Here is a 23,513-nt window from a genome sequence, read left to right on the forward strand (position 1 = left end):
ACACACAAACACTGATAAATAAGAATACTTAAATAGAGGACATTGACCTGAAGGTTGTGGTACTGGCTGTCATGAGATCTTAAAAGCTTGTCAGATGAACCAAGCCACTGAAGACATCGTTCTGATAGCATTATCAGCAGTTTCATATGATCAAAGTTGAAATATCATGATCAAGTGTGAATTATTCTTAGTTTCCGAGTCTGGGAGACCCAGATCCACAGATGTAAATCAAACACAGTCCAGACCAGGCCGTAGCTCTGGTGCTGGATCAATCCCCTCCTCCACTCACTGTTGCCGTGCACAGTTAATCTGACTGAAAAAAAAATACAGTCTGTAAATTTATCTTTCTCCCTGTGCCAATACTAATCCGTCTGCAGAGTAGAGCCTTTGTAGACTCAGTGTTGCAGTGGAACCTGTATTCAATAAAAAATAATGAGATTTTATGAAATATTCCAAACAGAAGCATGACCACTCTGTCTGCCTTTAAAGTGACGGGGAGTATCACTTTTACAATCCCCACGATCGTTAGAGGGAATGAATGGATTTGGAACGCCTTCCATCTTTTAGTGCACTATTAGTGAAAACAGTCATAATAGTCACAATTTTCTGAAGGGATGTAATTTATGCCTCCTTTATGGGCTTTTTTTTTTTTTTTGATGTCACGTAATTTATTGGCACACCATTCGCTGCAGCCTCAGAGCCGCAGTGAAGTGGTGGAGACCCCCTTTTCATTCAAGATAAAACTCTCACGCTCGGCTGCCAGACGCAGCCATTACATGGAAATAATGAATCACTGAGAAAACTCTGTCCAGCCGCACACGTTTCTCCAGATTAAGGGGTCGGTCGTATTGATGAGAAACATCAGAAATATCTCGCAAGAGAAACTTGAACTGTGTGAAATGTGCTCAGTGTGACCTCTGCAATCTCTAATGAGTCACTGCTGCATCTGTTTGATATCAATAAGAAGAAAATGATTCATGTTGGTTTTATGCGCAGACTGAACTTGTGCTGCGTTCAGCTGTATGATGTTGAGTCTATACATATGTATGTTTTCTCTGTGTGTGTTAATGGCTTTAACCGTTACCAAAAGTGTTAGCAGCACTTCTCCTCATTCCCACCATTGTAGTTCTTCTGACACTAGATGGATATTGGCAGCTCTCTGCAGGAAAGGGCCACAGCTATCACCTTTTAAACAGGACAGGTATCCAATAATGCACCTAACAGCAATTATTCACAGCAATCTTTCGGTTAATTACCCCTGGTTTTGGACCTAAAGAGAGTCCAAGTGGCGTCCATCACCCAGAGGTCTCAATGTCCAAACAACACTTTCAGTTCAGGAAAGTTACAGTCTGTTGACATGCATGTGCCTCAGTCACATCTAGACTTTTATTGACCACCTGATTGGCTTCTAACGACCAACACTGGTCCAGGATTGAATTTGTAAAGAAAACTGGTCCATATTTGAACACTAGAGAGAGGAAGGTGACACATATTATTTGAATATGGGGATAGCGATGCATATTTTCATACAGTCTGTACTGGAAGAAGTTGGTATTGTTGATTTTAAGAAAAATCATGTAAAAAGAGCTTGAGAGAGAAGTTCAAGCTCTGTCTCCTCTCACCTTCACATCCCACACTGAATTTTGACATGTGCCCACATGAAGAGTGATGTTGTCACATATGTCACCTATTTTATCGCACATTGGACAGCAATGTTTGTTTTTTACTCTTCTTTGCGATGGTTAGCTTGTGGGCCAGCCTGTGCATAAGAAAACATGCAACTTGCAAACGATATACTGTATATACTGTATGTGTGTATATATATATATACTAACTGGTGGTTGGGGACCCCTGGTCTACACAATAAACAAACATAGGCTTACATAAACACACATAAGTATGAGCTACAGTAGATATCATGTCAATATATTGATTTTTTCCATTTCTATTAGGTACCATGTGTCATTTTTACATATTTGTTTTAATTTTATGGTTACATATACACTATATATAGAAATTTGATATATTCATGCACATGTATTAGATTTGCAGGTGGGATATTTGAACAATCACAGCTTGAAGTGTGTGTGCATTTCTAATAAACAGCTGCAGGCTGAGAGTTACAGAAATTGTTAACATACATGTGGTAACTCTACCCAGATTTGAGTGCTTTTATTTCATAGGTCTAACGTGCATGTCCTGTTGTTTTTCTCCAGTTGATCCAGGACCTTGGACCTTTGGAGTGGGTCTTCAACACCCCAAAACATCACAGAGTTCATCACGGTAAGATCTTACAGGTTTATAAACAAGTGACCAGCTATTCCTCTTATTTTACAATGTTTAACTAGGAGGTTTTCCGTGGTTCAGATGGCACACCACCATCAAAGGTCTGATAAAGGCTGAGAGGTCGATAACTGGCCATGTCTGATTGTGTTGATGTTTAATTTTGTCCAGTCCAGTTGGCAGGTTGACCAGTCTGGTCTGGGAAAACATGTCACTGAGATAATGGAATGACAGAGGCCACTGGGTCCAAGGATGTGGGCTTATGTTTTGAGAATTCATAAAATTTCTGTGGTAACCTCACTTATACTAATCTCAACAGGGAGGAACCTTTATTGTATTGACAAGAACTATGGAGGCATTCTCATCATTTGGGACAGATTATTCGGTAAGAAAAAGTTTATTTGGCTTTTATTTTTGCATTTGCATTTTTGTGAGTATTACAATGTGAGTTGTTTTATTTTGAGGTGTTGATCCATGAGAAGATATTTGTGGTATTAAGAACCCAAAATCATCTCTGTGTAGTTTCACATTTCTCTCAGGCTTCTCTCAGGCGCTCTAGTAGCAGCAGGTCAGTGGCAGCCAATCAGAAGAGAGGAGGTTCTGAGCCTTTCTTATGATTGGCTGACTAATTTCTGAGTGATATCATAAGAAAAGCAGATTGCAAATAAAACACTCAAAGAAACCAAATCCTGCAAGTGTAAGATGGACAATAAAGATGGGCGGGGCTCGGTGACTGGTTAGTTATGACATCACAAAGTTACAGAAGTCCTGACGGCCGGTTTTAAGGCTCAGTTTCTGAATACTGTGTGCATTTCTCTGTGGACTGAGGCTTTGATACTTTCACAGTATTAATATAGAACCTAGAGCTGCTTTATAATCACACTACACATGGACATCTACCTTTATACTGTATGGAGCTTTAACACAAACATCTACCTTTATACTGTATGGAGCTTTAACACAAACATCTACCTTTATACTGTATGGAGCTTTAACACAAACATCTACCTTTATACTGTATGGAGCTTTAACTGCTACCATTTACTTTTTGATCATACACTGTGTAAGAGGCAGGAGTGGAGGTGCTGTTACACAGACGTTTACAAGGTGCCAGTTATATTTCGAGTTAGTCATGTAAAATTAATGTTTGTTTTTATTTTTATTATTAGTGATGTGTTGAATTACGTATCCATAAAACCTTGCACATGAAGGTTTGAGTGTGTAACATTTATGACTCATAAACAAATGTTAGCAGACTTATGATGTAAAACTGCTCCTAAAATTTACTGTCACCTGTGTCAGTCCAGACTACTGAAACTTGAACTCTTCTGTGTGCCCTTGAAATATTGAAATAAGTTACAGTATTAGCACTGATTTTGATTTTCATATAGCATCTGTACTGGTGTCTCTCATGTCTGCCCTGTCATTACTTGTTATTGAAGGGAAACCAAAAGTTGTGGTGTCACCATTTATTACATCAAACTGGAGGGAAACTGTGACTGTAGACTTTAGCCTTTAGCTTTTATACAGAACTCAGCAAGTTTGCATCAAACGTCAGCTGGAGGTTACTGATTAAATTTTGCAGTTTACATTACCCAGAAATCCCTTGGGCCAGTTGTTTGTCTCTGTGCATGGGTGCAGTTTGAAAAGGTTGATCCTAGGAGATGTATTTAATACTGAGAAGAAGCATGTTTTATATTTGATCTCTAAGGTAGAGGTTTTTGCTTTTTCTTTCATCATCCTTGAGCACATTGTTTTGGTTTTCAGCAGCAAACTTATGATGTAAAGTTATGCCACGATCAGACTGCACAGTTTCAAGCCTGATGTTGACGTTGCAGATGGATTCTGATATCCATCCATCAAGACACAATTACTGAGGTTCAGTGACCTGACACATATGCTGAGCAGATATCTAGCATGCTGAATATTTGGTTAATTACCAACTAGCTAAAGCTTATGAGCGCACAGGACATGGAATGAGGAGTGACTTTCAGTCACTGCTTAGTCTTGTTGTATGAACTCTTTACCACTTCAAGGCTGCCTGATTGCAAGTTAGTGTGAAATTTATAGTGATCCAACACATTTTAAGTAATATAGACTAGAGAAACTTGTAAGAAAAAACACGCACATCCAAAAAGGCCCACTTGGGATGGGTGCAGGATCAAACTAGTCTGACGAAGGGCTTGCCCCGAAATGTTACACAATAAATTGATGGGAGCCATCTCTGGTGTGCGGACTTCCCTTTCTTTTCATTGAATTTACCTTCTAGTCCAGCACCCAGGCCTACAATTTTTTGGGATGTGCGTGTTTTTCTACTTTTTGCAGGATCAAACTAAAAATATGAAAAAATATGAAAAAAATCTGCACACCAAAAGAAGCTCCCTTAGACAAGGATTTATTAGCACGTGACGTTTCGAGCAAGACGCTCTTTTTCAAACTGCTGTGTTCCGTTATTATCTCATAGTGTGGTGAATGTGCAGGTCACAACTTGTCCACCAGAGCGTTTTGGAGTTGTTGGATTCAGTGTTAATTTTGACAACAAATTCTAATTTAGTTTTAGTCTTAGTCTTTTGACTAAAATACAATTTAGTTGTAGTCATATTTTAGTCATCTGAAATATTTTAGTTTTAGTCTAGTTTTAGTCGACAAAATATCTTTAGAATTTTAGTCAGCTAAAATTACAGTGGATTTAGTCGACAAAATGTTTCTCCAGAATATCCAGTCATTGGAATTATCCATCAATCTGTTATGGAATGGTATTAAGGTTTGAGTCTACAATACAAGCACAGAAACAGTTGTAATATGGTGCATTTTGTTTTATTCATGTTCTTTTAACTTTCATGTTAATACTGAGTTTCAATCAAATTGCTTTGGTTTTCTTTGGAACAGTTTAGTCAGTCTCCCATCTACTATCTCCATCATTAGCACAAAGTCCTCAGCTGCAGTTGTGAGTGGTAAATGTGTGTGTCCAGTCCATCTGGCCTGCTCCTTGGTCTGTTGTTCTAGAAGAACTGAGGGAAGCTGTAGAGATGAACTGCTGCTGGGCTGCAGCACTAGCTTTATCTCCACTTGGTCCATGATCATCTGTGTCATCATCAGAGTCTTCTGTATCTGTGAGGGTGAATAAGGGGGGAATCAAGTTGTGATCTTTGTCGCTCAGTCCTCCCAGATCTCTCTGTCACACTATACACACACACACGCAGGCACACATGCACGCGCTTGCACACGCACACACACGCGCAACGAATCAATCTTCTAATCAATACAATTCAGAGGTGGTTTCCTTTAGCTTCTATTGCATTTCATGTTTAGTCCTATAAACACGGTGGTTTGTCTGATAATATAACTTTAGCGTGTGTGCTTACCGTCGCGTGTTCTGGGTTCTGGATGAGCTCTGTGTAGATGATGCTTCACGTTGCTGGTGTGTGGATCGATGTGGGTCCCCGCGATTTCTGCTCCGGTTTACAGAGGGTCCTGGGCATTGTCCTTGTTGTCATATGTGAAGTGTGTGACCAGATGTCATTTCTTCGTTTCCGTCCTAAACTCAGCGCTGATATTTCCGTGGTGTTGTGTTCATAACTCATGCTGTCGCGCTCGGAGCGCGTGCACCGCAGGACGCTAAGGAGCGAGGCCAGTTTTATTTTGAAACTTTTCATGTGCCGCGGCTGTGGCTCTGCTTCCGGAGAAATCAACATGATTGGACCTCTTCTCCATTCGTCCCTCCCTAACATTTTCGTCTCGTTTTTATTCGTTGACTAAATTGTTTATTAATTTCATCATCGTCTTCGTCATCACAGCTGACTTTTTATTTAGTTTTTATTTAGTTTTCGTCCGTGAAAAAGGTTCGTTGACGAATATATTTCGTCATAGTCTTCGTCAACGAAATTAACACTGGTTGGATTGTGTATTTGATGAGTTTGATGAGGGAAACCAAGAAATCCCATTAGCCTCTGTAGCGTAGCGCAGAGCAGCTTGTGGCTCTGCTCCGCCGTTCTAAAAATAGCTTGCACAACAAATAAAGGTAACAAACCTACTCCTAAAACTATAGGGATTATGGTAATGGGCCAGTTTGCCAAAATATTGAACTATCCCTTTAAGGGTCTGATGTTTCACTCAGGAGTTGGTGCAGACCAAAACAGAGCCAAGTGAAAAGTCTTGGATTTGACAGAGACACTGGGTTTTGTCTTTGTGTTATTTATTCTGTAACCAGGACACACTGCCATCGGCGCTCTTCTCCTGGCTGTGTCATCAACATTTTTTCTGTCATTATCACCATGGATACTATAGTCTGACTTTCCAATTAACACCCGCTCCAAACTAAACATTAAAGTTGCACCAGGTGCAGCACATTCAGGGCTGAAGACTTAGTGCTGCAGAAGTCATAATTTAAAGTAATACATTACACCTAGGCATGCACCCAGCTGGTTCACTGCGCTTCATATTGAAAATGCAAATGATGTGTAACTGTGCATCTTCTCTTCAGGCACCTTTGCTCTGGAGTCAGAAAAAGTGGTGTACGGCCTGGTGTACCCCATCAGGACGTTTGAAATCCTCTACGTTCAGGTCAGTCCTGCCCCCTGAGCCATCGGCCATCAGTCGAGCGGCTCACCTCGGTCCGAGCATAAACACCTCCAGCAGATGAGACGTGAGCTCATGTTTCCCTTGTTGGCCGAGTGGCCATTTTGTAACCATAACATTATTACTCCACTCTAAACAAACTGGCCAGCTGAGGTGAAGGAGGCCAATAAAACCAAATGCCAAGGAGGTGGATGTTATGATTATTTTCGCTGCCCCTCACAACTGGCAGAGCAGAGCAGAGCATGAGCAACGTGTTGCCCAATGAAAGCAGAAACATTTCTCCTCAGGATTAATTTCTTAGTTAACACTGATCAGTTAAATGTAGCGTTTGATTGTGTATTTTTCTTTCTTCTATTTTAGTTACACTACTATTTTTATTTGTGGAGAAGGTCCAACACCTACAAGGCTATCAGCAACAAACTGTCAGTGTTCTTCAAAGGTCCAAGCTGGAAACCTGGTAAATCTCGGCTGGGCGACCACGCAGGCAATCCCAAGGTTTGTAAACCTATCCTTTGTTTCCATCGCCCCTGGAAGAGGGGCATATTTTCACCATAATGCCCTCAGGCCTCATTACCCATCATTTTGACACAGTGAAAACACAGAGGCCTAAATGACTCACAGCATTCCTCATTTGAAGGATTCACATATTCTACAACTTTTACAAGGAACTGCCACATCAAATAAAAAGCTATAAAGTCTTTGTAGAGGGAACAAAATAAGTTCATTTTCACCGTCTTTAAATGCAGTCTGCGGGATTAAAACCGCATGCAAGTCGAGTGTAAATGTGCATGTGTCTGTGTGCAGAGAAAGAAATACAGGCTCCAGTTGAATGCCCCAGTGGTTAGCTTTGAAATAACGCTGATGGTGTCACATATTTAGGTCCCTCATGCTTCACACTTGAAAAAAAAAAAAAAATCCCCTTTGCCTTTACGATTAAATTGGCCCCTTAAACACAGCAGGGTGATTCTAAACATGGACCAAGCTGGAATTTAACTGAAATATCTTGAAAGGCTTCGTGTGGACGTCTGCTCATTGATATCTGAGTGAAAGAAAGAAAGGAAGGAAAGAGAGGGGAGTGAAGGAGGAGGAGGAGGACAGAGGGCTCGAACGTGTCTTGGCTCTTTGAGACAAAGCAGAGCAGCAGGCTGGAATACCTACAGGGTCGGGATGGGATGCGGGGGGAACCCACATGTGGTGGTTGGGTCCTTCAGGATCCTGGGAAAACCCCCTGAACGTTGGGTGTTTTTTTTGTTTTGTTTTGTTTTTTTCTCATTCCCAAAAAAAGGGGTGAGAGTTTTAACATGCAGCCAGAAAGCCCAGTCACTTATAGTTCTGGATGCAAAGGCTGTAGACAAAAGCAGGTCAAGTGACTCAGGGAATTCTTACAGAAGGACTCATATGTTCCTCAAGTGTTTGGGGGAAACCGCTACACCCAATAAATCCTGCACGGCTTTGTAGACGGAGCACAACAAGCTAATTTTCACCAGTCTTGAAATTCATGCATGTTGGAGGCTGAAGTGACAGAAAAGCTCTTTTTTGTTACAAAGAAAATAAAACACACAAGAGGTAGACAAGACTTGAGGATTGAAAGAGGCCAGTCCAAGCTGGTTTTGGCCTCAGAATGTGTTCTGTGAAATAAAAAAAAAAGGAAAAACTGACACTGTGTTGGTTTCTATTGTTTCCCTCGTTTTCCTCATCTCTCCTCTGTTGTGATGTGTTGACATATTAACACTCGGAAAGGATTCTCTTTACAGAGATAAATGAACACTCAGCAAAAGGACAAAAGGATGAGACAAATAAAAAAGTCTTTAAATCATCACAAGACATATTCATACCGTTCTTTTGACGTATTAACATTTGTCATGTCAGAAGATTTAAAAGCACTAAAAAGCTGAGCTGTTTCTCATGTGAGGCTCCTCTTGAATCAGTTGCTGTTGTTTATACAGCAAGTGTGAGAATGTGTCCAGAAAATTACTCCAAGAATTAGGGGATTTGGGAATTAAACATGCTTTATTTTTCTTGTGCAGGTTACTGGAAAGGAAGTGCCTCATGATCCCAGCTGGTCGCTGCTTTTACAAGTCTACGTGGTCCTACATTTCCTGCTGGTGCTGAAGAGCTACCACGACTTGTTTGAAAACAAGACGGTACGTTATCTGTCGCATTAGGGAAAAGGAGCCGACGTTTAGTTTCTTCAAGGTGTCACTCAAAAGCAAAGAAGGCAGTGTGCCTCTTTGCCGGCAGACCTTCCAGGCCTGTTTTGGGTTAGTGACTGAACTCACCGGTCACACACCGGCCACCGTTATGTTTAGGCTACTGTAATCCCTCATATAAAGTATGACAAGGTGGTCCCAGGTCCTTAATTTAAGACTGAGCGCTGCGTGTTTGTTTGCCAACATTATTTCACCCAATTATGCAGTTTGTTGTGGCTGGTCCACGGTCGAGCAGAGTCCTCTACTTAGCCAGCAGGAAAAGACTAGCTCGGCCTAACATCATGACAGAATGACTGATCGGCATTCCCCTTTAGAACAACCTTTGTCTATTATTTTCCACTCGACGAGCCAAAGGAGCCCCTTCCTCCTCCTCCAGGAAAAAAAAAGAGAAAAAAAGAAGCAGGTCTCCTCAGCAGTTATCTTTGGAAGGCGTTTTTCCCTAGGCATAGTTTTGGTTAGCCAAAAAGTGCTGTCACGCCCAGCCCCTTCAAACTCCCAAATAAAACGGCCTGTCTTTTTGTGATCGCTACCTTCATGGTGCTCCTTCAGTTGTGGTCCCCCCACCCACCCCTCCCCCCTTTCTCTCTCTCTCACACACACATGCACACACTTCCCCTCCAGGGTCGAGGGCTCCCCTCCCTCTCGGCGAATGAAACACCAGCTGGTGGTCCAGCAGTGAACACAAACGCCTTAATTGTCGAGTCAACCATTTCCCAACCCAAATAGCCTTCAGGATGCAGCAATCAGGACTTGGAGGGAAAATAACAAAGTGAGCACTCTGGCCCAACAATAAATCATGTCACCGTTATATATTTATACCCACATGTTCGCTAGCCACTTATTTAGCTTGACAATTGATGATACACTGCCGGACAATTTATGGGCTTTGCGTTAATTCGCAACCATGAAAACATGGTTATTTCAAACAAGTGAAGCTACTCTTCAATTACATCATCAGCAGGCCAGCGTGTATGTTTTATTATAGGTTTCTAAAACAGTTACTATTAGAGGCAGAGTGGGAAATTGACCAAGTAAAGACTTTCAGCTCTGTGTCAGTGACATGTTGCAGAGGAAAGGCTCTGATATTAGCATTAGCAGCAAGAAGGAAAACCCCATAATAAAGACTGTAAATCTGCTATCAAAAGCACAGGATGTGTTTTGTCCGTGTAGTTTACCGAGGTACTGCGTTTTCTCAGTGAGCCTTCATGAACTTGGTCGTAATAACGTCCTGAGTAATGAGTTAATCTGCTGCGTCTCCGGGGACGGCAAAATAACACAATCAGAGCGCCGCTGACGGCACAGCGCTGCCACCAGATGTTAACTTTTACTTCTGTCCTCTGCTGCTGTTACCACAGTTTGACACTTGATCACATTAAAAATTAGCACGAAAGAGAAAAAAAAGGGCATAACCCCTCCCACCCCCCTGCCCTTCTCCTCCCTCCCTGTGTGTCTGTTAAAAAAGTGCCATAAACCGTGACTGCACCTGACCACACTGAGGGATCTGTGGAGGATTTTTCACTGGAGCATATCGTCTGGGCAACGGGTCCCCAGGGTGATCGATAGTCAAACAAAACAAATAACAGAAAAAAAAATCTCATGTCTAGTCTGTCTGCCCCTCGGGTTATTGAACACAGATAAGTTCACATAACCTCTGATACCAAAATAATTCTTTACTGATTACACCTCTTACTAAAAATAACTGTATCTGTAGCCTTTGAACTTGAACGCAGCCATCGCTCCGCTTTAATAAGCTTTGACAGGCTGCAGTGAGTTTAGTTCCTTCCGTCTGATAGATGGATCGAGCCCAAAACTTCCCCCCCATCCCAACCCTCCCTCGTTTGATTCACGGAAAACTTAATCATATCATCTTTCTGTGTTCCCATGTGACGGCTCAGATGTTGGACTTCTTATGGATTATTAATCTTGGATAAACATAAAGAAACGCTGCTATATTGCATCCTGTTGATGGGCTGATTTTATGTTTGCTATATAAGGCCCTCTGGGTCTGTATGGTATGGGAGCAGTCAGTGAGATTTGGCTGTTAGGTTCTGTATTGAGTGTCGGAGAAATCTAAACCTAAGCTGACAGCCCACGGCATCCTCAGGAGACACCGGGCTTCCAGCTGCTGACCCGCAGCCAAGGCCGTAGGTTAGAGAACACGAATTAGACCGTACATCACGTTCTGTACTTTGTATGTTTGTGCGAGTCTGTTTGTGTGTGCGCGTCCCCACGTAGCTCGGAAAAGGTCAGTGAGAATCTGCATGGGATTTCTGCTCCCATCTTGGTTGTTTTGGCTCGGTTTTTGGGGCTGTCGGGATTCAAACTGCAGTCTCTGCCACTGTGGTCAAGTCCCCCGTCAAGACCCATCTGGGATGATTAGAGCGTCTATGTAAACTAGGCATGTCAGTGTAAAGTAAGAGGCGGTGTGCATTCTGCTGCAGGATACTGTACGTGCCAGTACACTTATTCTGAAGGTCAGACATGTTTTGGTTGGCATTGTGAAGTAAACAGTCCAACAGCCGTGCGGTTTATGACTGCTCTCCCAGTAAGGTCTCCAGTGATCGTAACTTAACCAGCCATGATATTGATTTAAGGTTTAAATTCTAATGTATTTTTTCCCAACCACATTTCTCATGGTGTGCAAATGTATCTCCAATCCTAGATGCTGTCCCAGTTAACCATTCTGGGGATGAGCAGCTACGTCCTGCTTACCCTCACGGCCCTGGGCTTCATCATCGACCAGAGGTACAGTGGTGGCTTTTCTTTTTGTACTTATCTCTCTTTAAGCATCTGAAACATTTGCATATTTGATTTGAAGAGTGGAAAAATGTAGAAATGGGAAGAGAGTTCAACCTCTGATTATTTATGTCAGTGGTTCTCAACCTGTGGGCTGAAAGTCTCCAAGGGGATTTAACATAAATCTGAGGGTCACGAGGTGGTTAATAAGATGGGAACGAAGCAAAAGAACATACCTCTACTGATGGTGCTGACATGATTAGTCACTCAGCACAAGAATATCTGACAAGATTGATTTTTTTTTATTGTTTTTAATTAGTTAAGCAAAAATACTAAATATTTACAGGTTAGCTTCTCAAATGTGAGGATTTGCTGGACTTTGTAAATTAAATATATTTTAGTTGGTTCTGTTAAAATGGCAGAAAAATTAAATAAATAATATTGATATAAAATTTAAACAGGATACAGCTCCTTATAGGAGGTATTTAGCTAATGTTAGAATTAACAGCTGTTTACTCACCAGTGTAAGAAACCTTGAGAGTTCATTATCGAACTTCATTCCTTTACTCACTAACAGTTGTCCCCAGGTGCAGGAAAACTTCTTCTTCTGCTATTCTTCTTATCTTCTACAGAAGTTAGCATGCTAACCAGCTAGCTAGTGACTCACCAGCCCCCAAACTGCCCTGAAGAGGAAGCGTTGTCAGGGAGGATTGTAATTGGCTACCTCTTGTCCTGTTAGCAGAAAGATAGATGTTGCTGTTGCTAAATCAACTCCTGCTCTTATAGAAATGAATGGGGGACCAAATCTGATGGAAACCAACTGAAATTCGGACATTGCTAAGTGATAATGTTTAACTCTGAAGTGATTTTAACGGTTTCAGAGAATAAAGTATCTCATCTTCTTCAAACATATTTTCTACAGCCATCTAATCATTTCATCTTCTTCTCATGAAATGTTTTAATCTCTTTAGGCCTGAAGAATGATTAAACCAAAGTTTCTGAGAAGGACCATTCAATCATATCCAACCTCACTTTGCTTTAAAGTCTGACAGGGTGTAAAGGTTGTGAAGAACTGATCCACTGAATAAGCTTGAAGGCTCCGTGTTGGTGTTAATCAGCTGGTATCTGTCAGGTTAGCAGATAGCTTTTCTAGTTCTTCAGCTGTCACAGAGGTCTCAGACTGCGCTGAGCTGATGAAACTCAATCAGAAATGAAAAAGTAAATCAGATTAACGGTAAAAAATAATCATGTAATAAAAGCTGTGAAGACAGAAACATCAGGTACAGTGTCTACCATCCTACAGACCACGACTCTCCTCTGGGGTCAAATCTATCTGAACTCAGTCAGCTCTGGAGAATGAATGAAAATTCACGTCACTGCAGCAAATCATTTCAGATGAAGGCCACGAGTTGAGCGTAGGGCGAAGATATCGACCCGAGACTCAGTGTTGTGTAATCCCATGATGTGTTCCTCATGTGCAGGCCGACAGCGGGCGTCCTGGAGATGCTGCGCTGTGTCGTTATGGTGACAATGCAGAGGTACAGCTTCATGAAGCCCCTGCTGCCTTCGCTGGCTGTTCCCACTGAGGTAAGTGGGTGTCTAATGTGTCTTCATGCAGACGTATACAACATATGCACTCGACCTATAAACAGAGTGCGATGTGTAAAATAGATGGAGGTCTCCTTTGAGTAAGTGTTGACAGCTGTAGGGTTTAGCTTTAGCCTCACAGACTAACAGGATGAGCTAATCCTGAAGGTCCTGATCCAGTATAAAACAATATAATGTGATAATATGTAGTTATTATCATGTCTTTTCACCGTCTGTCGTGTGGAGTGGAGTAAAAATCATCGTATATTCTTTATTTAACGTCAAAATGTTACCCGGTGGTGTCTCTTCTCTAAGGAAGCCATCTCTGGCTGAGTTTTAAAGACGACAGACACCAGGCCGCAGAGCCCGGCCCCACACTCCACAGACAACAGCACCAAAGTCTGAATTTAGCAGTTTGGCCAAACTCATGGAGTTAATTAGCAACAGCAGAGTTTTGTTATTTCAGCTGCGGATACCGCCGGTTGCCAGGGAAAGCTCCTGATGTCGTCATAGAAACCAGATATTAGGTGCTCTTCCTACAGGTGGCGCTTCAGCGACACGATGATTAACATGGACGTAACACTGTGGTCATGAGCCGACTTCAACTACGACTTCAAAGCGCTAATAACAGACTGGATTTAGGATTTGAAGGAACAGTCTTAACGTCATGTTGCATTTAGTCGCTGCTTCAGGGCTTTTGATCACAACACATGATCTTCATCAGCACATGCTTTTTATGTTTTGGTTTTTTTTCTGAGCACATCCTGTCCCGTTTGACTCAGGAAACACCAATTGACAAAACAATGTCTTTACTCGAGGTACATTTAGTGGATGTGCCGCGTCTTTTTGATCATATCACATGATCTTCATGTAGGATTGCTTAAGTTTTCCCTTCATTTCAACACACGTGCTACTTTCCGACATGATTTAGACACGATGCTGCTAAATATGGACCTGAACTGAGCATGAAAAACTTTCAATGTCCTTTCAAAACTGTTTCCAAAACTATTTAATTTTTATTTTTTCACTGTGGTATACAGTAATGACATATTGTGGAACTAGTTTTTTTTTTCATCTGGGTTAACACACGGTTTGGCTCACAGTCTGCCACCCTCCATTAAAATATAGCTGAGCGTGAACCAGAGAATCAGTTTATGTCCAGATTACTGTTCAGTCTGTGCAACGCTGAAGCTCAACTCCAGATTTTATAGCAGTTTACACACACAAGTCAACCCACAACAAGCCCCACTCAGCCAAATCTGCGTGTGTGTGCATGTGTATGTTGGGCTGGTTATGAAATGCAGGCCTCTGCCTTTTGTCTTGTTGCAGTGTATTGTGGGAACGTATTGAAAAAAATACCACCACATCTTGGAAAGTTAATTAAACAAACTCTGGGAACCAGTGGAGTCATTTTCATATAAATAACACTATGTCATTATGAAAGAGTGTGACGACTGTACAGAATAACACACCAAGATCTTTACATTGTGACGTTTACATTTCTCTGGGGAAACAGTGAAGTCTGACATTATGAGAATCATCATGTGATTCCTTGGCAGCATCATGTTCCCCTAATGTGTGTGTGTGTGTTTTGCCTTTAATTGTGTGTGTTGTGTGGTCTGCTTTGTGTGTGTGAAATATGTGTGCGCTGGGTGCTAAGTCCAGTCCCACAGCTCTGTGATCTATGAGTCCAGATGCGTCGCCCAATTGACCATAAAATTGGCCTGCGTTTCTGGCTCTGGCAGCTCCAGTGTAGATGGCTGCTGACCCCTCATTACGCTTTTTTTTTTTTCTCTCCCACCCACCTCCACCCATACCCCCCCCACTTCTCTCTCTCTCTGTTTCTCCCCACCCTCACTGCTTTGCCATTTTGCCATTTCAGCCAGTGTGAACCAGAGCAGCACTTCTGGAACCAATTAGTGCCGTCTGCCGCTAACTAGCAGCGGCTGATGAGATTCGCACGTGAGCGCTGAGCCGCTGCTTTTTTTGTCCTCCGACTCCACATCTGCGCTCCTCAGGTGTTCAGACGACAGCTCGGCACTTTTCCTCCCTTTTTCTCTTTCTCACCGTAAAACGGAATAAAAGTGAATGAATTATAATTTTTTAAAAGCTCAAATGAAGTGCGTATCCAATCAGCTTCACCTGTCTTGATTTATGCTGCACATGCTGCGCGGCCGTGTCACTTTGACAGCGCCGTAACTTTCATGCAGCCGTTTCCGTGAGCGGATCATTAGGCCTCATTTCAAGTCGCACTACATCAGATCGAAGTGAATAAACGTCTCGGCTCGCAGGTGGAGCTCGTTGAAAAATCCTCACGATTTGACTTGAAATGGTTCCTGACATATTTGTGCCCTTTGTTCAGCAAAGGGGGAACAAAAGGGGATAAAAAAGAAAGAAAGAAGTGAAACCGCCCCCCAAGCTTGAAGGCACTTCAGTGATATATGGCTCTGACGCGTGAGGTGAACGGCCAGGTCTTTGTTGCAGTTTTGAAGTCGAGCCAATCAATTAACAGTCACTTGAAAATGGAGGAGGGGAAATTCATGTTTAATTGTATTCAGGCTCATGCGGCTGTACAGTTGGGAAAAGCAAAGGGGGGGGGGGCTACAAAAAAAAAACTACAAAAACTAGGTCGGTTTGTGGTCCTTCAAACCCAGTGGTGTGATATACTGCACCCTTAAAGCTCACAGTGGTATTTATAGTGGCTCTGGAGATTTCCCTTGTAAAGCTGCAGGCTTGACCTGTAAACCAGGGCTGCCTGTCGCTCCCAGCCGCCCACTCACCCCCCACCCAAACCCACCACGTCTGTGCGGCTCACATGAAGGCCTCATGAAGGCTGCTGCACAGCAGACGGCAACCAGGCTGGTACCAGAGTGTGTGAACGAGTGTGTGTGTGTTGGGGGGGGGTTGCATGGGGTTATAGCTGGAGTTGAGCTTGTGTTGGTTTGGTTGATCAGATGCACCCAACTGATAACTGGATTAGTGTGAAGATGGAGCGCTGAGAGAGTTATTTGCTAAAGATTAAGATTTGATGATGATGATATGTTAGCCAGTGTCAGGATTTAAAACAAAGATCGCTTTGCGCTGGTTGAAACGAGACAGTGAGGATGTTTAAAGGAGGAAAAGCAGATTTGTCAGATGTGTTGTTTGGCTGAGAGAGGAAAAAGACTGTCATTTATTTTTCTATTGCCTTTTTTATGTGGAATTACACAGAGTTCTGTTTAGTCAAATAAAAGTCGATATTGATATATGACACATGGAAGATACACAAAGATTAAGTTGGTTATTTACACGGGGAGTAGTCTGTTACCTAGAGAAAACATGGGAGATGAGAAAATAAGCTCTTGTGTAATTCATCTGGCACGTTTTCTTAAATTTCCGTCTTCATGAATAGTGGTCATATGTTTTGTATCTTAATTTATTATGTGCATCTATTGATATTAGTAAAATTGGAAGACGGTGTTCTGTCATGGTGTCTTGTAATCCCATGTGAGTGGGTATGTTAACTAACTTAGATGAAGAATATAAGTATTTGTAATCAGGATTGTGACCATGATATTCAATTTTACTGTGGAAATTAGATCTAATCACAAATAATAGCTAATTTTATAGCAACAGTATATTTTATTGATCCTATTAATAATGTCATGGATTTATTCAACACTTTCTTTCACGACCCTGTGGCTCTAAGTCGTTTCAGTTCCTGCTGTTGTTGGACGAGCTGTGAGTGTGAGTCTGGAGTGAACCCAAGTGAACAAAGCGGGGTGTGTACAGTACATGTGAACCGAATGTGTTACCAACAGATCACGGCGACTGCACATGCACATGTTAGAGGTAGATCTACATTTAGTTAAGTGTGGACTTTGTGTTAGTTTGGCATCAGTGTTTCAGAACTTCAAAGCAACTTCACTAAAAGTCACTAAAAGAGACCACACACTAGTACACACAGCATTAGTATAATACTAAGCAGTATGACAGAGTCTGGCAGATTCAAGCGTCACTGGCGTCTGTCCAAGTCGTAGTTTCTGTCTAGAAGCTTCAGACAGGTTATTTAACTAGAACCAGAACCAGAACCTAAAACCTCACTTTGATTTTCTCCCCCACCTCCAGTCTGCAGACTGTGCTGATATGCTCCTGTTGGTCATGCTAACCTTCAACAGACATGACTAATCAATATTTTCACTGTGGATTCTGGAAATCCCTTTTCTCGATAATCTTTTGTTCTATTACATATCACAAAATAACTTCTGCAGATGTCTGCAGATGACGGCCGGTCCTCCAGGAGTCGTTTAAAACAGACAAGCAGCTCCGCATCGGAAATGACTCAATCAGTTATCAATAGTGGTTAATTATGTTCTGTCAATCAAACATCAGCTCTAGGAGAGGTTTCATTACAAGCCTCTCAGAATATGTCACAGAAATGCAAGGATTTTAGATCAGCTCTATTCAATTCAATAAAAACAAAAAGGAAAACAATGACATCATTCAGAGCAATATCCTCAGACAGTGTAAAGACAGTACATTAATAACAGTAGGACAGTAGATGAGAAATAGATGCATCAATATAGCAGCAGATCTAGATTGATTGATTATTTTTGCACATTTTCTTCTGTGCCCAGCCCACATGGGCTTATCAGACACTAAACATTTAAATACATACATTCAAGAATAGCTATAGCGTGTCATTTTAGATGAGAGAAAAAGAGAATTACAAAACAAAACAAAAAACACTACAAAACAAAACTAGAAAAGCAGATAAAAATTATATACAATGATGATGAGTCTGATAATGAAGAATCTATATACAGGACCAGGCAGCAGCCAATAAAATATGTATAAACATCTGGTTGATGTTTTAATTGCTGCTATATGTATAGCAGCAATTAAAGGTTAAAGGTGGCAGCATGTTAATCAATATTTCATCTTCCTATACGTGTACATGGGGTTGACAGAATAGTAGAAACAGTAATTATTCAAATAAGCGCCGATGTGACAGTGATTTATCTGGTTAGCTTCAGGACGCTAACAGAGCTGCTGCACTTTGATTGCAGTGTAACGCCTGGTGTTATGGGTTCACCCCCTCCTGTCTGTTTGTGTGTCCACATGTGTGGTATTACTGTGATGATGTAACACGTGGTGGTGTTAGTGTGTGTGTGGGCCCCTGGTTTGGCCTGAAGGCTCAGGGAAACATGCTGCGGAGCAGAACGTAGACGCTTTGTATCAGAGAGTAATTAAACACTGATTCTCAGAAAGGAAAAAAAAAGGTCTTTAACTGCTGCTGAAGTCTCAGTAATTTAAGAGGAGAGCTTATAAAAATCCACCTGCCCGCCTTCACTCGAGCTTCTCAGAGGTTCCTGTTGTGGAACGCATTTTAGATTCTACTTCCTGATGTCAAGATCCAGCAGGAATAAAAACTTTATTTGGCATCCTGCTTTTCTTTTCCAAGTCTTTTCCTTTTTTTTAGAGTTATAAATCAAAAATAACCCAAATAGAATAATTAAAAAACCCAAGAAGCTTTTAGGATTCAGCATCTAGAATATGACAGAGATGTTTCCTTGTAATAAAAGAGGTCAGGACAGGACTTAGAAGTCTGACATGAGGAGAAAATCTTAAACCTATGCCATTCGTTTGAATCCGAAATACAAAAAGAATTTGTCTAAACTGTTTTCAAACCCCACTTGATTTTTCCATCTCTGTGCTGATAGTGTTTTCCAATCTCACAAGAGCTCCCGTCTGTCAGCCTGCGAGAGGAAAGACTAAAAGCTCGAGGGCCAGAAGAAGAGGTCACAACAATATTATGAAGTTCATGTCAAACACAAAAGCCCCAATCTCACTGCTAAGTGGCTTTATCTCTGGCACATCACCTGACTGGTCTGCAATAACCACAAAAACCCCTCCCTGCCTTTCCCCCGGCCATCCTGCCAGCCGGGAGCGGGGAGAGGGGGGGGGGCAGATAAGGGAGTGAGGTCAGCGTTATCTCATGGAGTCGTTTCCTCCCTGCAGATCTCAGGTGAGCGAGGTTAGCGGCCTCTTTTTGTTACAAAAAAAACAAAAAAAATCATTTTGAAGCAGGAATGTGTGGTAGCGAGAAGAAGCTGGAGGCTGAGGTTAACAGGCCTGTTTGGAGCCATGGAAACTCTGGGAGCATGACATCATCTGAGAGCTTGCAGGAATGGAAAGGAAAGGAAATCTCCTCCCATGGAGAAAGTGGAGGGATTTGAAAGAGAAATGCTGGGTAGGACTGTTCCGTTGGAGTAAACAGCGGGGTGGTCGACCGTACACAGTGTGAAATATTATCACTCAATGTGCAGGGGATCGTGCCCGTCAAAGAGTAACCGCTTGGTTTATGTTGTCAAACCACTTGCCAGGTAAAGCTATGGAAATCTCACAGCAACTGGCCCTTTGGGGGTTTTCCGCAGTATTTAGTTTGGCTTTGTGCGGGGCTTACTTTCTGCCGCCAGCGTTTGACTTTCTTCTGAATTTGTCTTCCTATTTGTGCTTTAATTCATGGGTGAAACACAACAGTGGTCCGGTTTACGACGCGGCCCCGGAGCCAGCGCCTGAACCTGATTGAACCTGACGATAGCTCCTCTGCTTACTCTTTTTTTTTTCTTTCTTCGTCTTCTTTTCTCTTCTCTGATTTCACAGACATACAACGCCAATTTCCAAAGACATCTGCTCACAAATTGAAAACATGACTAATGATAAAAGACTTTCATAAAGCTCAAATATAAATAAGTCAAAGATTTTTACTGTAAAATCTATCAGTGGAGCTGCTGAGTGAAGCTTTATCGTGTTCATTTAGCAATCTTTATTCCAGCGCAAGCTTTCGTCACTCTGCACTCAGTTTATTAATCTCTCTCTCTCCACCACACTCATTGGCTTACTGGCTAATAATCACACGTCTGATATTGTTGTGAAATGAAATTCATCATGGTGCTGTTGAAGCTACAGCATCTCGCCAGAGCGGAGCTGGAAAACGTCCCCCGCTGCCAGGGGGCTTGTGAGACGTTGGGGGTCAAGAGTCTGGACGGACACCAGATCTAAGGTCGCGAAACTGGTGCAGAGCCACTGTCACACCAGAGGTTGAACAATAGTCTTATTCCCCACTGAACTAACACATTTCTTAGAGAACGTGTTTATTGGGAGAAGATGAGGATGCACCAGTCCAACAGTATGAGCAGAGGAATACCAGAGCAGCTCATCCTCCTCTGGTATCGACGCCTGGGCTTCAGAGTGGAGCCAACGAGTCCCAAAAGCTGCAGTTGAGACGGTCACTGGAGTTTGTCTCCAACAGTGAAACGCTTCTTAAATGGGTCATGATACAAGTTGTCCCTGATGATTGGTCACATTGCCAACATACCAATGAATACTTACCATTACATTTAATAGGTGAAAACGGAATTCAAATTTCTTTGAGTTAGAAAATCACAGACTTTTGAGAATGACCCCATTACTCCACAACCAGTAATTGATCGACAATACTCATGTACACTTATTTTTGTTATGATTTCTAATGATCTGTCAGATATGTACTGAAGGCAGAACATTTCACAACAAATAACTTTTTATTATTCAAAATGGCCTCATTGCAGCACTACAGTTAGCTCTTGTAAAATCTAAACGAAATAAATAAAAATAACTACAAAAAGTATAAAAGCCTATAATGAATAATTGAACTTTAGTTTCACAAGCCTCCGTCAGTCCGACACTGTTGTGTGGAGCAAACCTACAGCAGTGAGATGACCCCACCCTAAATGAACACAGCACTGTCTCTAGTAGACAACTAGGGCAGGGATATCATTTCCATCTTAAACCCAGTCAGCCTGGTACAAAAGAACTGTTTTTGCTCTCTATGGCTAATTTCCTCCTTCATAACGTTGGTACAAGAGTGAATCGTTATAAAACTCACCTGTTAACATGAGTGACTGGTTTCTACGCTCCCCTCCTCCTTACCCCTTGGTCGCACTGGACGCCGAACCGAAGCGCAGCGCCCTGGAGCGGAGGCAGTTTCAAATCGGCGCACATGTTCACCGGTCTGCCTGGTCGCACATCTCGCGCTGTGGAGCGCAGTGCGCGCGCCTGCAGCGCTTCAGATCGGTTCATTTCTATTTTTCACGTGAGCCGCGCGCGCCGAGGGCGTCGTCTGTCAAGCTGGGTAGACCAGATCGTACCAGACAGGAAGTCGGGCACAGAAAAGGCGAATCCGGTCAATTTTCAAAATAAAATAAAATAAATAAAATGATGATTAATTAAGTTGTTGCTTGTACCTAACCCTATACATATTTGTCAGTTGCGTCTGCACACGGGACACACACACGTTTAAAATGACGTGTGTGTGGAAAACCGAGTGAATACGAGTATGAACGACTGCAGTCGATGTCTGACGGGCGCGGAGAGAGGAGGAGAAGTAGCTCCCAGTGCGACCACCCAAGCGCCCGAGAAGCCACGCGCAGTGCGCGCGCTCAACTTCCGCGTGCAGTGCGACCAAGGGGTTACACACCTATGGATCAGTCCGGTATGGCTGGGGTGGAGGTGGAGATGATGGAGCAGCCCACTCTGAGCTTCAAGTGTTCCTCAGAAACCCTACGCCCATCTTTATTTACTGCAGGGGTCTCAAACTCAAATGAGCTGGGGGCCACTGCTGGCACTGTCATCTCAGTGGAGGGCCACTAAAGTTTTCAAGACGAATATTAAAAAAAATCACAAATATTTCTGAAAACGGGGTTTATTTTCAAATATTGTACTATAATTAGGGCTGTCAAACGATTAAAATTTGTAATCCTTTAATTTCCTGAGTTAATCACATAGTATTTTTCTTTTTTGCTTGAAATACCAGCAAGATGAATGGAAAGCATAAGAAACATCCAGATCTGGACGTTTCTTATGCTTTCCATGCTTCCAAATACTATTTTCATGGTATTTGGTATTATCAGCTGTCAGAGAGAGAGAGCAGCCTCATTTGGTGACAAGAAGAACAAGTTCTCTAGTGTAGGAACATGAGGAGAAAAAACATATGCAGGTTTTCTGCATCATAAGACCCCCCCCCCCCCACGCACACACACACCACCCCCTTCCCTCCCTCCCTCACCAGCTGAATGAACGGGAGATTGGGGGGGGGGGGAACTCGCTAGTAGAAGCGGCAGCGCTACGTCGCGCACAACCACAACAACGGCAACAACAGCAACAGCAACATGTTGCAGTGGATTATCACTGTTTGTGTAACGTTGAGACACCGGGACCACGGAGCAGAGCGAGTCCTCACAGTGCAAATGCACGATGGTCGGTGTGACGTGCAGAGCAGCAGGACGACTCCTCAGTCCATGAGCTTCATGTCTCAGACCAGATCATGTGAATCCAGCTGCAGAAATATCTGGAGGACGGGGGCGTCGCGCTAACCGTAGTAACTCACACACACAGACATGCACACACATCCTACCTGTGGTCACGTCTGGAGAAGCAGCTTCTCTGTTTCCCCCAACTACGGAGCGGCCCGAGGTTAGCGCATTAATTGCGCATTAAAAAAAATAGGGCCGTTAAAAGCATTTTGCTTTAAGGCATTAACTTTGACAGCCTTTCCTACTTTTCACGTCAAGACGCGGGCCAGAAGTAGGGGGGCCGCGGGCCGGATGTGGCCCCCGGGCCGGGAGTTTGAGACCCCTGATTTACTGTCTATGGTAACATCATCTTTTAGCAAGACATTCAACACTAGTTTCTCCCAGTGGTAGTACGACCTGCTGGCTCCTGCCTTTTGTAAATGATTGTAAATTCACATGTTTTATATAGATACTTTAAATTTACATTTAGAAGCAGAAACAGACCAGATTGGTCCTTCTCTTAAAACATATTCAGGCCCACTTCCTGGTTCTGGTGCCAGGCTCCACCAACTCCACTGTGCATGTATAAAACCTCACAGTGATGTAACCTTAGTGGGCATGTGGACCCGCTGTGTGCTTTTTAATATCTGAACCATCTCTCCAGTCGTCTCTGTGGACTTTGTGGCTCCTTGTTGATGCACCAACAATCAGATCACAAACATATTTTCACATAGACGACTGTGACCTTTCCTGGTTTCTTCTTGACGTGCTTTTTGTAGATTGGGATGTTCTGGCAGGTCCTGCA

General features: G+C 42.6%; 1 protein-coding gene across 1 annotated transcript in view; it reads left to right on the forward strand.

Annotated features, from left to right (window-relative positions):
• Window positions 1-23,513, forward strand: part of agmo (alkylglycerol monooxygenase) — a 60,771-nt gene that overhangs the window by 27,364 nt on the left and 9,894 nt on the right. The window contains exons 6-12 of the mRNA XM_085803485.1: window positions 2,217-2,283; window positions 2,603-2,668; window positions 6,767-6,846; window positions 7,222-7,356; window positions 8,889-9,005; window positions 11,734-11,816; window positions 13,289-13,394. Coding sequence (XP_085659611.1) covers window positions 2,217-2,283; window positions 2,603-2,668; window positions 6,767-6,846; window positions 7,222-7,356; window positions 8,889-9,005; window positions 11,734-11,816; window positions 13,289-13,394 — 654 coding nt within the window. The remainder of the gene's footprint in view (window positions 1-2,216; window positions 2,284-2,602; window positions 2,669-6,766; window positions 6,847-7,221; window positions 7,357-8,888; window positions 9,006-11,733; window positions 11,817-13,288; window positions 13,395-23,513) is intronic.

This window comes from Trachurus japonicus, chromosome 16 (genome assembly GCF_045865225.1).
Source record: "Trachurus japonicus isolate A0001 chromosome 16, Traja_1.0".
NCBI lineage: Eukaryota > Metazoa > Chordata > Actinopteri > Carangiformes > Carangidae > Trachurus > Trachurus japonicus.